The 12235-nt window shown below is 37.4% G+C and overlaps 1 protein-coding gene across 13 annotated transcripts in view; it reads right to left on the bottom strand.

Annotated features, from left to right (window-relative positions):
- Positions 1-12235, bottom strand: part of LOC114203768 (ankyrin repeat domain-containing protein 26) — a 112055-nt gene that overhangs the window by 61599 nt on the left and 38221 nt on the right. For 10 of the 13 annotated variants that reach the window (XR_015768749.1, XM_088025474.1, XM_088025483.1 and 7 more), the window contains 3 exons: positions 10164-10298; positions 9245-9402; positions 491-661 (listed from right to left, as the gene is read on the bottom strand). Coding sequence is in view for 12 of the 13 variants with exons in the window: in XM_088025474.1 (XP_087881600.1) it covers positions 491-661; positions 9245-9402; positions 10164-10298 (464 nt within the window). In the remaining variant the exon portion in view is untranslated. The remainder of the gene's footprint in view (positions 1-490; positions 662-9244; positions 9403-10163; positions 10299-12235) is intronic. The other 3 variants (XM_088025479.1, XM_088025484.1, XM_088025478.1) reach the window with 2 other exon arrangements.

The following is a 12235-nucleotide window of genomic DNA, read 5'->3' as shown; positions in this document are numbered from 1 at the left end:
CTCTCTCTCTGTCAAATAAAAAATAAAAAATCTTAAAAAAAAAAAAAAGATAATGTAATACAATCAATAAGCTTTCTAATATTTGGAAATGCAAACAAAATTAAATAACCATGTCTATCTCTATTGGATGATTTCCAGCAGCATACAAAGGTACTCTAAAAACTCCCATCTTAAAATAAAAAAAGAAAGACAATTCCCTTGACTTCCACATTCTTTCTCAGTTATCATCCATTTCTCTATTACCTTTCCCCATAAAAATTCTCTAAGGAGTTGTTTCGACTTATCCATTACAGTCCAGCTTCCATGGTGACTACTGAAACTGCTCCTTGTCAGAGTCCCTTGTCCTCATCTTAACCTTTCAAGCCGTGTGTCTGATATACTTGACTATTTCCTGCCTGAGCCTGTACCTACACTACAGCGTTTTATTTCCAGAAAAAGTAATCACTGCTAAACTTCCTTCAGAGGGAAATGAAGAATTTATAGCTTTTACCTTCCTTCATCCTGATCCATTTCACCTGAAGTGCTCTCATCATTCACTTGTAGTGGACACGAAGTTAGGGAATCGGCCTTCTCAAGCCCTGGCGTAATCACAGATACTTTTGATGTCCATTTTTCATTTTCATCTTTCCTTACTTCCTTCATATGCAAACCAGGATCACTACTTTTAAAAATCCAGTTAAAATATCCATTAAAAAACCAATGTTTTCTAATAATTTTAAGGGTAAAGAATAAAAACAATTTTTTTGTAAAATTCTGTTAGCCAGCTCAATTGGCATTTATTAATTCACAGAACAGTTATGAAATCCAACCATATACAAGGAAATACACATCCCTTGCTTCAAAGACAGATACATATACAACTACAATACAGTGTCATTTGTGGGGACAAAACTGCTATGGATCTCTTTGTAGGAGCTGTGGAATCAAGGACCATACAGCAAGGGACCTCGGAAAAGTCGTGCCTACCCATGCATCAGGTGACGGGCACACTCACTACATTCCCAGCTGTGGACCCAGCAATAGCCCATAAACCGGTTCCAGCCCCTTCCTCTCAGCCACATCTGGGAGCCCCTGGGAAACACGGTCTTAGATAATCACCCATGGATGAGAGAGACTTTTTGGAACACCAGATTTCCTGCAGAAAAGTTCCAGCACACCACCAGAGCAAAAAAAATATCAGGTTTGGACACACTGGAAAGGTAGTCATCAAAGGCTACTTCAAATGCAAAGACAGCAATGCAAAACTTCAAAGAATATAAAAAGTCAAGGATATAGGACACCAAATCTTCCAGTAATTGATCTCAAACACATGGAGATCTGTAATTTATCCAAAAAAGAATTCAAAATACCACTTTTAAGGAAACTTAATGAGCTACAAGAGAACACAAAAAGCCAATTCAGGGCTGCTTGGGTGGCTCAGTCAGGTGAGCATCTGACTCTTGGTTTTGTCTCAGGTCATGATCTCAGGGTCATGAGATCCAGCTGTGCATCCTGCTTACACTCAGTGCAGAGTCTTCTTGTCCCTCTCCCTCTGCTATTCCCCCCACTCACACACACACTCTCTCTAAAATAAATAAATAAAATCTTAAAAAAAAAGCCAATTAAATACAATGTGAAAAACACTATATGAATAAAATGAGAAGTTTAATAAAGCGTTGGAAGGGCACCTGGGTGGCTCAGTCAGTTAAGTGTCTGACTCTTGGTTTTGTCTCAGGTCATGATCTCAGGGTCATGAGATCCAGCTGTGCATCCTGCTTCCACTCAGTGCAGAGTCTTCTTGTCCCTCTCCCTCTGCTATTCCCCCCACTCACACACACGCTCTCTCTAAAATAAATAAAATCTTTACCAAAAAAAAAAAAAGCCAATTCAATAAAATGAGAAAAACACTGTATGAATAAAATGAGAAGTTTAATAAAGCGTTGGAAGGGAACCTGGGTGGCTCAGTCAGTTAAGTGTCTGACTCTTGATTTCAGCTCAGGTCATGATCTCAGGGTCGTGGGATCGAGCCCCGGGTCGGCTTGAGAATCTCTCACCCTCTCTCTGTCCCTCCCCCGACCTGCTCTTTTCTCTCTCTCCCTCAAATAAATATGTAAAATCTTTTCTTTAGAAAAGAGCTGGAAATAGTAAAAAAGAATTAAACAAAAATTCTGGAGCTGAATAATATAGTGAATGAAATGCAAAAAAGCAATAGAAATCACTGACAGGAAAATGGATCAAAAAAATCTGTGAATTTAAAATTTTCAAATTTTAAAACTTTCAAAAGAGAGAGCAGAGACACAAATAGGAAGATACCTCGTTGTTTATGGTTTGGAAAAATTAATATTGAACATCCACATTATTCAAAGCCATCTACAGATTCAATGCAATCTCTGTCAAAATTCCAGTGACATTTTGCACAGAAATAGGAAAAACAATCCTTAAATTTGTATGGAACAAAAAGGACCCCAAACAGCCAAAGCAGCCGTGAGAGAGAACAACAAAGGTGGAAGCATCACACTTCCTGTTTTCAAACTGTTACAAAGCTGTAGTCACCAAAACAGTATATGGAACCTGCATAAAAACAAACACAAAGACCAATGAAACAGAATCAAGAACCCAAAAATAAACCCATGCATATAGTGAAGAGAAGAAAAGATAATCTCTTCAATAAATGATGCTGAGAAAACTGCATATTCACATACAAAAGAATGAAACTGGACCCCTAACTTACATCACTCACAAAAATTAACCCAAACTGGATCAAAGACTCAAATGTACAACCTTGAGCCATAAAACTCCTACAAGAAAACAGGGAAAACACTCCCTGACATTGATCTTGGCAATGATTTTGGATATGACATCCAAAGTACAAGCAACCAAAGCAAAAACAATGGAACAATGTTTCTCCACAGCAAAAGAAACAAGCAACACTCTAGTTCCATTTACGTCAAGTATAGGGGAAGGAAGGGAAAAATAAGATAAAAACAGAGAGGGTGGCAAACCATAAGAGACTCTTAACTATAGGAAACAAACTGAGGGCTGCTGGAGGGGAGGTGCGTGGGAAGACGGTGTAACTGGGTGATGGGCATTAGGGAGGGCACTTGTGATGAGCATTGGGTATTACATGCGAGGGATGAGTCACTAAAGTCCAGCCCTGAAACTAATAATACAATATATGTTAACTAACTTGAACTTAAGTAAAATCTAAAAAAACAAAAAAGAAACAAGTAACATAATGAAAAGGCAACCTACAGAATGGAAGAAAATATCTGCAAACCACATATCTGAAAAAAGGCTAATATCTAAAATATATGAGGAATTCATACAATTCAACAGCAAAAACCAAATCATTCAAATAAAAACTGCAAAGCACCTTTACAGACAGCTTTCCTCAGAAGATATGCAAATGGCCAACGGTACCAAAAAAGGGGCTCAACATCACTATTCATCAGGGAAACGCAAATCAAAACCACAATCATATATCACCTCACATCTGTTAAATGGCTTTCATCAAAAAGACAAAAGATACCACTGGCAAAGATGTACAGAAAAGGGAATCCTTGTACACTGTTACAGGACTGTAAACTGGTACAGCCACTATGCAAAACACTGTGGAGGTTCCTCAAAAAACTAAAAACAGAACAATCATATGATGCAGTAATCCCATTTCTGGGAACGTTTCTGATGGAAACGAAATCATTATCTCGAAGAGGTATCTGCACCCCTGTTTATTGCAGCATTATTTACAATAGCCAAGACAGGGAAGCAACCTAAGTGTCCATCAATGGATCCATGGGTTTAAAAACTGTGGTATATATTTACAACGGAATATTTTAGCCACAAAAAAGAGGGAAACCTTGCCATTTGTGATAACATAAATGAACCTTGAGGGAATTATGCTAAATGAAATAAGTCACATGAAAAGACAAATACTATATGATCTGACTTACATGTAGAATCTTAAAAAAAAACAAATTTACACCCTGGTGCTTGCCAGGGGTAGAAGGCTGTGGGAAATGGGTAAATACTGGCCAAGGATACAAACTTCCTGTTACAAGATTAGTAAGTTCTGAGGGTCTAATGTATGGAATAGTGATTACAGTTAACAATACTGTAATATATATTTGAAAGTCACTAAGAGAGTTGATAAAAAAGAAATAATTATGTGAGATGGAGTTATTAACACTCTTACCATTTTACAATATAAAAGTGTATTAAATTAATATACGTATACCTTAGACTTACACTGTTAACTGTCAATTATACCTCAATAAATCTGGAGAAAATTCAAAAATACTCATATGTCATTATATATATCACTCAAAAATAGCAATAACCTAGTTAATTTTGTTTGAAAATAAAACGATTTAGGGGTGCCTGGGTGGCTCAGTTGGTTGTCTCTGTTGGCTCAGGTCATAATCTCCAGGTCCTGGGATCTACCCCTGCATCAGGCTCCCCACTGAGCTTCTACCTCTCCCTTTGCCCCTCCCTCCTGTTTGTGCGCTCACTCTCGCTCTCTTTCTCTCTCTCTCTTACAAATAAATAAAAAAAAATTTTTAATTTTTTTAAAGAAAATGATTTGGTGACTTTTGTATACTTTTAGCCAAGTATTTAATCCTAATATAAAAAGCTAGATTTATCAACAGAAAATTATAATTACTTTCATGGACTAAATGTATGCAAGAGAATATCAGCAGCATATAGCTACATAAATTTACAAAAAGAATGAAATTTCCCACAGATTATTAATTTAGGAATTAAACATGAGCCCCTAAGAGCACTGGAAACAAAAACAGAGCCCAGCAATTATTGTTTTAAAACTGTTACACAGATAACTCTTCTAGTTAAAATTTAACATCCAAAAAAGAAGGATCTTCCTGAAGGCAATTACTGAACCATTCTTCTTAACCCAAATCTCAAAATTAAATCTATAATTACAGAATATGAAATAGCTTTCATTTTGAACACAGTTGATAGAAGCAACTTTTAAATAGAAAATATCTAGTTAAAGTCACCTCAAACCTGGGGGGGGGGACCCAAATATGAAGCCATGGGAATAGAAGCCAGCACAACCAGTTTTAAATGTGTGTGACTGATCAACGCCCACTGCCCTCACTCACCAACCAAACAGTGTCAGCTCCTCCCTTCTCAAAGAAAGCCAGTAGGAGACAAAACCATTCCATACACATGCCTCATGTGCCAACCAATCAACAACAGTCTCACCCAAATTATCATGGTGTTTCACATGATGACAAACCACTTAACTCTCTGAAAGTCCCCCAAACCTTAAACTCTACTCTTCCCAAAACCCTATATAAGAATAGCAGACTGCTCTGTCAGAGAAGACTCTAAGCGACCAGCAAAGATCTATCTTACTAGTAGCCAATAAATTCCAACTTCATCTTTTTATTTCAGATATTGAGGGCTCATAATCCTTTGGCAAGAATTTTTAAAGTCCTATAATTTGCCACCATATTTCATTTTCCTTAATAAAATATAAATGAAGTTTGCTATTCCTCTGATCCATTTTACCATAATTAAAACATAAATACCAGTATAAGAATAAATAGCAAGTAACCACAACATTGGGCCCCCCAAAAATAAAAAAAAATTGCATACAACTGACAGATTAAATTGTCAGAATGGACCCATATCAAACTTCCTTTTTGTTTAAGTGAGAGTTAGTATTATGTTAAAAAACAATACATGCAGGTGAAACTCCATGCACTCAATAAACATTTGCTGAACAGAACTGTATACGCTAGGACGTTTTCTAGGCACTGTGGATGTGGCGATGAACAGATAAAAATCCTACTCATGAGTGAAGTAAACACAATAACAATAAACTACACAGGCAAGATCGTACTAGAGGAGAAAAACTAAAGGAGAAAAATCAAATTTTGATGTGCTGTAGGGAAAGAGGTAATCAGGATAACCAAGAAAGGCCTTGCTAAGAAAGTAACTTTTAAGCACAAAATTGAAGGGGAAAAAAAAAAAGGGAAGGAGCAAGGAGCAAGGAAGCCATGAGGGTATTGGAGGGAAAAGCACTCCAGAGTCAACAGCAAGGACAGAGGGATGCTCGAAGTGTTTGTAGTGAGGGGAAAAAAGTGAGAAATTCAGTGTGGCTGGACAGCGTGAAAGGGACAGAAAATAGGAGTGAGGCAGTAAGGGATAGGGAGAGACCAAGATGAACAGATCATACAAGGCCTTGTAGGTGTTACAAAGAACTCTGGCATGTACTCTGAGTGAAATAGGAGGCAATTGGGCTTTGAGCAGAGGAAGACATAATCTGACTTATGTTTTAATAGATCCACTGTGTTTAGAATTAATGGAAACAGAGAAAAGACAAAAGAACAAACAAGAAGACCAATTAGTTAATTATTACACTTATACACACAACAGATGATAGTGGCTTGGTCATGGAAGATGTGTTTGGCTTCTGGATATATTTTGAAGGAAGACCTGACAAGATCTGCTGACAGATTAGATGTGACAAGTATGAAAAAGAAAAAGACATGAGTCAAAGATGATACCAAGTTTTCTGGCAGAGCAACTAGAAAAACTATCATTAACTCAATTAGGAAAGACAAGAAGGGCAGGTATAAAAAAGAATATCAGTAGTTCGATTTTGGACATGTTAAGTTCGTAAGACCCAAGAGCTATCCCAAAGAGACATCAAATAGGCAGTTTGATATGTAGGTCTGGAATTACGCAGAGAGATTTGGGCTGGAGATAGAAACTTGAAGATCATTAGAACATACAAGATAGTAAAAGTCAAGAGAAGGAAAATCAAGGACTGATTCCTGGAAGATGTCAATGTGTAAGTAAGAGGTGGGGGATGACGAGAAAGCAGCAAATTAGGCTGACATGTACAGACTAGGAAGGCAGGGGGTAAACCAGGTGAGTGAGTGATATCCTGGAAGCTCAGTGAACACAGAATTTTGGAGAAGAGAGTTCTCCATTGGGTCAAATATTGCTGATAGGTTAAAAAAAAGGGGATCCAAGAAATTATGTCTAGATTTATTAAAATGAAAATCAGTGGAAACCTTTGTAAAATCAATTCTGGAGTAGTGGGACTGAAAATTACTAGAGAGATTTCAAGAGTGAATAGGAGGTAAATCCGGATCAGTGAGTGTCCATGGTTCTTTTAAGGATTTTATAGCTAAGAGGAAAGATCATAGATGATTTAATTTTCTTGTTTACTTCAATCCTTACACAATGATGATGTAGTATTTTTGTAATATAGTTTGTAATATAGTTTTTTAAATTACATACATGTAGCACTAAATGTTTTTTAAAAAAATGCCAGACCAAGGGGGCACCTGGGTGGCTCAGTCGGTTAAACCTCTTGATTTTGGCTCAGGTCATGATCTCTCGGTTGTGCGATCGAGCCCCGCGTGGGGCTCTGCTCTCAGTGCCAAGTCCGCTTGTCCCTCTCCCTCACCACGCACTCTCTCTAATATAAATAAAATCTTAAAAAAAAAAAAAGGCAGACCAGGCCATTAAATAATTCACAAAATTATACAAAAGAATCCTTAAAAATTTTCTAGATATATTACATATATATATTATATAACCTATAATCATTTTTTCTCATGCTTAGAAAGACCACAGAAAAACTATTAAGTTTCAACAGCAATATTTCATGCTTGATAAACATCATCTAACTCTAGGATATATCCAAAATAATTAATCATATAAAAATTCTACAGGAGGGATGCCTGGGTGGCTCAGTTGTTAAGCGTCTGCCTTCAGCTCAGGTCATGGTCTCAGGGTTCTGGGATCGAGCCCCACATCGGGCTCCCTGCTCGGTGGGAAGCCTGCTTCTCCCATTCCCGCTCCTCCTGCTTGTGTTCCCTCTCTCGCTGTCTCTCTCTCTGTCAAATTAATAAATAAAATCTTTAAAAAATTAAATTAAAAAAATTTAAAAAAATAAAATTCTATAAGAGAAGTATAAGGGGTTTGGAATGCAGAAAATATTCCTATTCTGTAAACTGAATTTTCCTAAATTATATAATATGAAGTCACTGTTGAAAAATTTGGTGTGGTACATATAGAAATATATTCTCTTTAAAAAGGAAGGTTAATAGCATGCATGCAAGGTACCTTAAAAAGATTCACTGCATTAGCAACATCTTGCTTTATACCACAAGGATCATCAAATATAGAATATGGGACAAGTTGACATACGAAATCTCTTGGTAATATTCAGATCAATTTGAGGGTCCAACATTTGAACACTCAAGCTCAACGGAACCAAAACCAAAAACCTAATACCTAGCAATTTTGTTGGTAATAAGATAGAGTGCCAGTGTAGCAGGTAACTTCCTTTTGCAACTCTGCAGATATTAAAAGTATTCTGAAATTTGCATAACACATGACATCAAACCGAACACTTTAAATATACTTTGTTAACAATCAGTACACTGTCGACCTAAACTCCTTTTTTCAAATGGTCGCATATTACATTGTTTTATACGGGTGACAACTTACTTCCTTATCGACAGATATTTAGACTATCTCCAACTTTTTGAGATGAGAATGCTATGCAAAATATCCTTAATATGTGTCATATTTTATATATATAATAATGTACAATAAATGTCCTTAGAGTGTGTGTGTGTGTGTGTGTGTGTGTGTGTGTGTGTGTGTGTGTGTGTGTATTTACACCAGTCATGTTTTCCTAGAGGATCTAGTCCTGGCAATGAAGCGTTGGAATAAAGGGACAGCAAATGGGGCGCCTGCGTGGCTCAGTCGTTAAGCGTCTGCCTTTGGCTTAGGTCATGATCCCAGGGTGCTGGGACTGATCCCCGCATTAGGCTCCCTGCTCCGTGGGAAGCCTGCTTCTCCCTCTCCCATTCCCCCTGCTTGTGTTCCCTCTCTCGCTGTGTCTCTGTCTGTCATATAAAGAAATAAAATCTTATAAAAAATAAATTTAAAAAAGGGACACCATATTTAAAATTTTTGAAACACACTGCTAAATCACCCTTCAGAAAGGATTTACCAATTTCATCTAACAACAGTGTATAGGAATGCCTTTCTCCTCACATTTGCTAACTTTGGTTATTATTTTTTTAATAAAATATTTATCACTATGACTGCAAAAAATGGTATCTAGTTATTTGCATTTTTCTAATTAGCACCCAGGATGGAACAGCCTTACTAAAAATATAAAATTTGTTAATCATGAATGTTAGCTCCAACTAGAATTTGTTTTATAGGAAAATAATAATTAACTACTATTTAAATATCGCTATAGGCTTACCCATCAGAATCTTCCTTTTTCCCAACAGGAAAGAGGTGGTTTTCAGTTTTTCCACTCTCTCTTTGTGGAATTAGTCCAGCAGCAGCAGCAGCGACAACACACACGTTTTCGAATACTGCCATCCCATTACTTTGGTGTCTCCTCTTTTCTTCATTTATCTTTAATGGAAATTTGATACTAAGGATAATTGTTACTACTTTATTCATTAAAAAGAACTTTATTTAATTATACATTCTTTAAAGATTTTATTTTTTATTTATCAGAGAGAGAGCAAAGCAGGGGGAGGGAGGTGCAGACAGAGGGAGAAGGAGGCTCCCTGCTGAGCAGGGAGCCCAATTGCTGGCTCAATCCCAGGACCCTGGGATCACAACCTGAGGCGAACGCAGACTCTTAACGACTGAGCCACCCAGGCATCCCAGATCTTTTCTTCATTAATTGTAGCATTTGACTTAGTTTGTCGTAATTTTAATTGATAAAAATATTTTGTGTTTAACTTTATCATTACAAATAATTGCAATTTTTATAAATTGTGCTTCATTTCTGTTTGAATAAAAACAGCAGAATTGGAACGTGTGGGTGGCTCAGCTGGTTAAGCGTCTGCCTTCGGCTTGGGTCTGATCCAGGGTCCTGAGATCGAGCCCCGTATCAGGCTCCTTGCTCAACGAGAAGCCTGCTTCTCCCTCTGCCTGCTGCTCCTCCTGCTTGTGTTCTCTCTCTCTCTCTCTCTGACAAATAAAATCTTTAAAAAATAATTAACTAATTTGGAGAATTTTCCAAAATTTGAAAAAGGGCTTTCTTAATTTTGTATTCATATCCACGCTTTGCTCCCTACCATTCCATACCCCACCCCATCTGACCAGCAGATACAAAGAAATAAAAAGACAAAGACACAAAATGTGTCGTCTTCTGTCGTTACCACCTGGATTTTGCAAAAACAGCCAGATTTAAAGGATGTGACATTGTGGTGCTCCAGGAACAAACAGAAGGTTTCCTCTTTCTGCACTGAGCTATTTTTTCCCCAACTGCCTTTTACAGTTCTTTTTTCATTTGGATCCTAGGGTTATCAAAAAAATGACAGTGTTCATTAAGATATATGAAACATAAAAAGCCAGATGTTAGACTTACTAAATAAAACTTTCAGTTTTAAAAAAAAAAAAAAAAGATATATGAACCAAAGTTCACAACACAAAACGAACAGAGTGAAACTGATGTTAGTGTAGAATTTTGGGAAATGAGTAATGCTCCCCAAATTCCACATTCAATAACCATAAAATTTTATAGCTAGAGGATATAAAAGTAATTATCAACTTTAATCCTATTTTCCACTGATAAATAGGAGTAAAACCAAAAAAGGTTAATTTTGTCCAAAGTTCCTAAGGTGGCATTACCTAGCATCTTATGGCACCAAAATATATGATACGATTCTTTGATGCTGAATCAGGTAAGTTATCAAACAGATTCATTAAATTAATCAGATACATTAAAAGTATGACACTGGCACAGTAATTTAATATCTTAATTGGAGACAAGGTGCTTAGCTACCTCTTCTTTTTAAGGAGGATATCTCTAGATTTTTGTTTATTTTAAAAACTCAATTCACCTCAAAAGTCCGTTTTCTACCTTCAAGTTAAATACTGAAGGTTTCTGAAGGTTTCTGCTACCTACATTATAAAGATCATACATATCAAAATGTACCATACGTTATTAAACTTAATAGGAAGGTTTGACTCAACAGAAACATGTGAGACCAGAGACCAAAAGAAGTGGAGGGGGGAACCTGGGTGGCTCAGTCAGTTGGGCCTCTGACTCTTGATTTTGGCTCAGCTCATGATTTCGAGGTTGTGGGATTAAGCCCCGCATCAGGCTCCATGCTCAGTGGGGAGTCTACTTCTCTCTCTCTCTCTCTCTCTCTCCATCTCTCTCTTTGCCCTTCCCCTTGCTCATGCTCTCTAAATAAATTAAAAAATCTTTAAAAAAAAGAGTCTGTTTTTAAAAAATGTGGAGGAAGAAAGTGATAATCCAAATATTTGTTATTAAAAATATCTCAAAGTGGTCCTGTCAGAATTCTAAGTTCCAAGAGTGAGTAAAAGCAGAAAAGATTGCACATACAGACCAATAGGTTTAGCTGAAATATTTGTTTATATCCTTTCCAATATTCATTGCTTCTTTCTCATTTTATTGTTTATGGAAATGAAATTTATACTTAAGCCAATAGATAAAAATAAAAACCCTAGAAATGGGGCACCTGGATGGCTCAGTGGTTGAGTGTCTGCCTTCAGCTCAGGTCATGATCCCAGGGGCCTGGGATGGAGCCCCATGTCAGGCTCCCTGCTCAGCAGAGTCTGCTTCTCCCCCTTCTCTCTCCCTCTGCCTCTCCCCCGGCTCATGCTCATGCACACACATGCGCTCTTTCTCAAATAAATAAATAATCTTTAGAAAAAAAAAAACTAGAGATTATTATATATTTTTTAAAGATTTATTTATTTTAGAGAGAAGAGAGTGAGAGCATGAGCAGGAAGGGCAGAGGGAGAAGGACAGAGAAACTAAAGCACACTCCACACTGAGCACAGAGCCCAACGCAGGGCTCAATCTCATGAACCTGAGATCACAACCCAAGCCAAAACCAAGAGTCGGATGCTCGACTGTGCCACCCAGATGTGCCAAGATAATTGCATTTTTTAAAGTTTTTTTTTTTTTAAAGATTTCATTTATTTATTTGACAGAGAGACACACAGAGAGAGAGGGAACACAAGCAGGGGGAGTGGGAGAGGGAGAAGCAGGCTTCCCACTGAGCAGGGAGCCCGATGTGGGGCTCCATCCCAGGACCCTGGGATCATGACCTGAGCCGAAGGCAGATGTTTAACGACTGAGTCACCCAAGTGACCCCTTAAGTGCATTTTTTAAGGAATTTTCTTTATGGTTACTCTGATTCATGAGGTCACATGGTGCATAGCTAAATTACTTTCCAAGTTCACATGCCACTTGGGAGAC

Source organism: Eumetopias jubatus, unplaced genomic scaffold, assembly GCF_037043125.1.
Source record: "Eumetopias jubatus isolate StellerSeaLion01/CBP00866 unplaced genomic scaffold, mEumJub1_p1.0 scaffold_8, whole genome shotgun sequence".
Taxonomy (NCBI): domain Eukaryota; kingdom Metazoa; phylum Chordata; class Mammalia; order Carnivora; family Otariidae; genus Eumetopias; species Eumetopias jubatus.
This window is presented reverse-complemented; position numbering and strand designations above follow the sequence as displayed.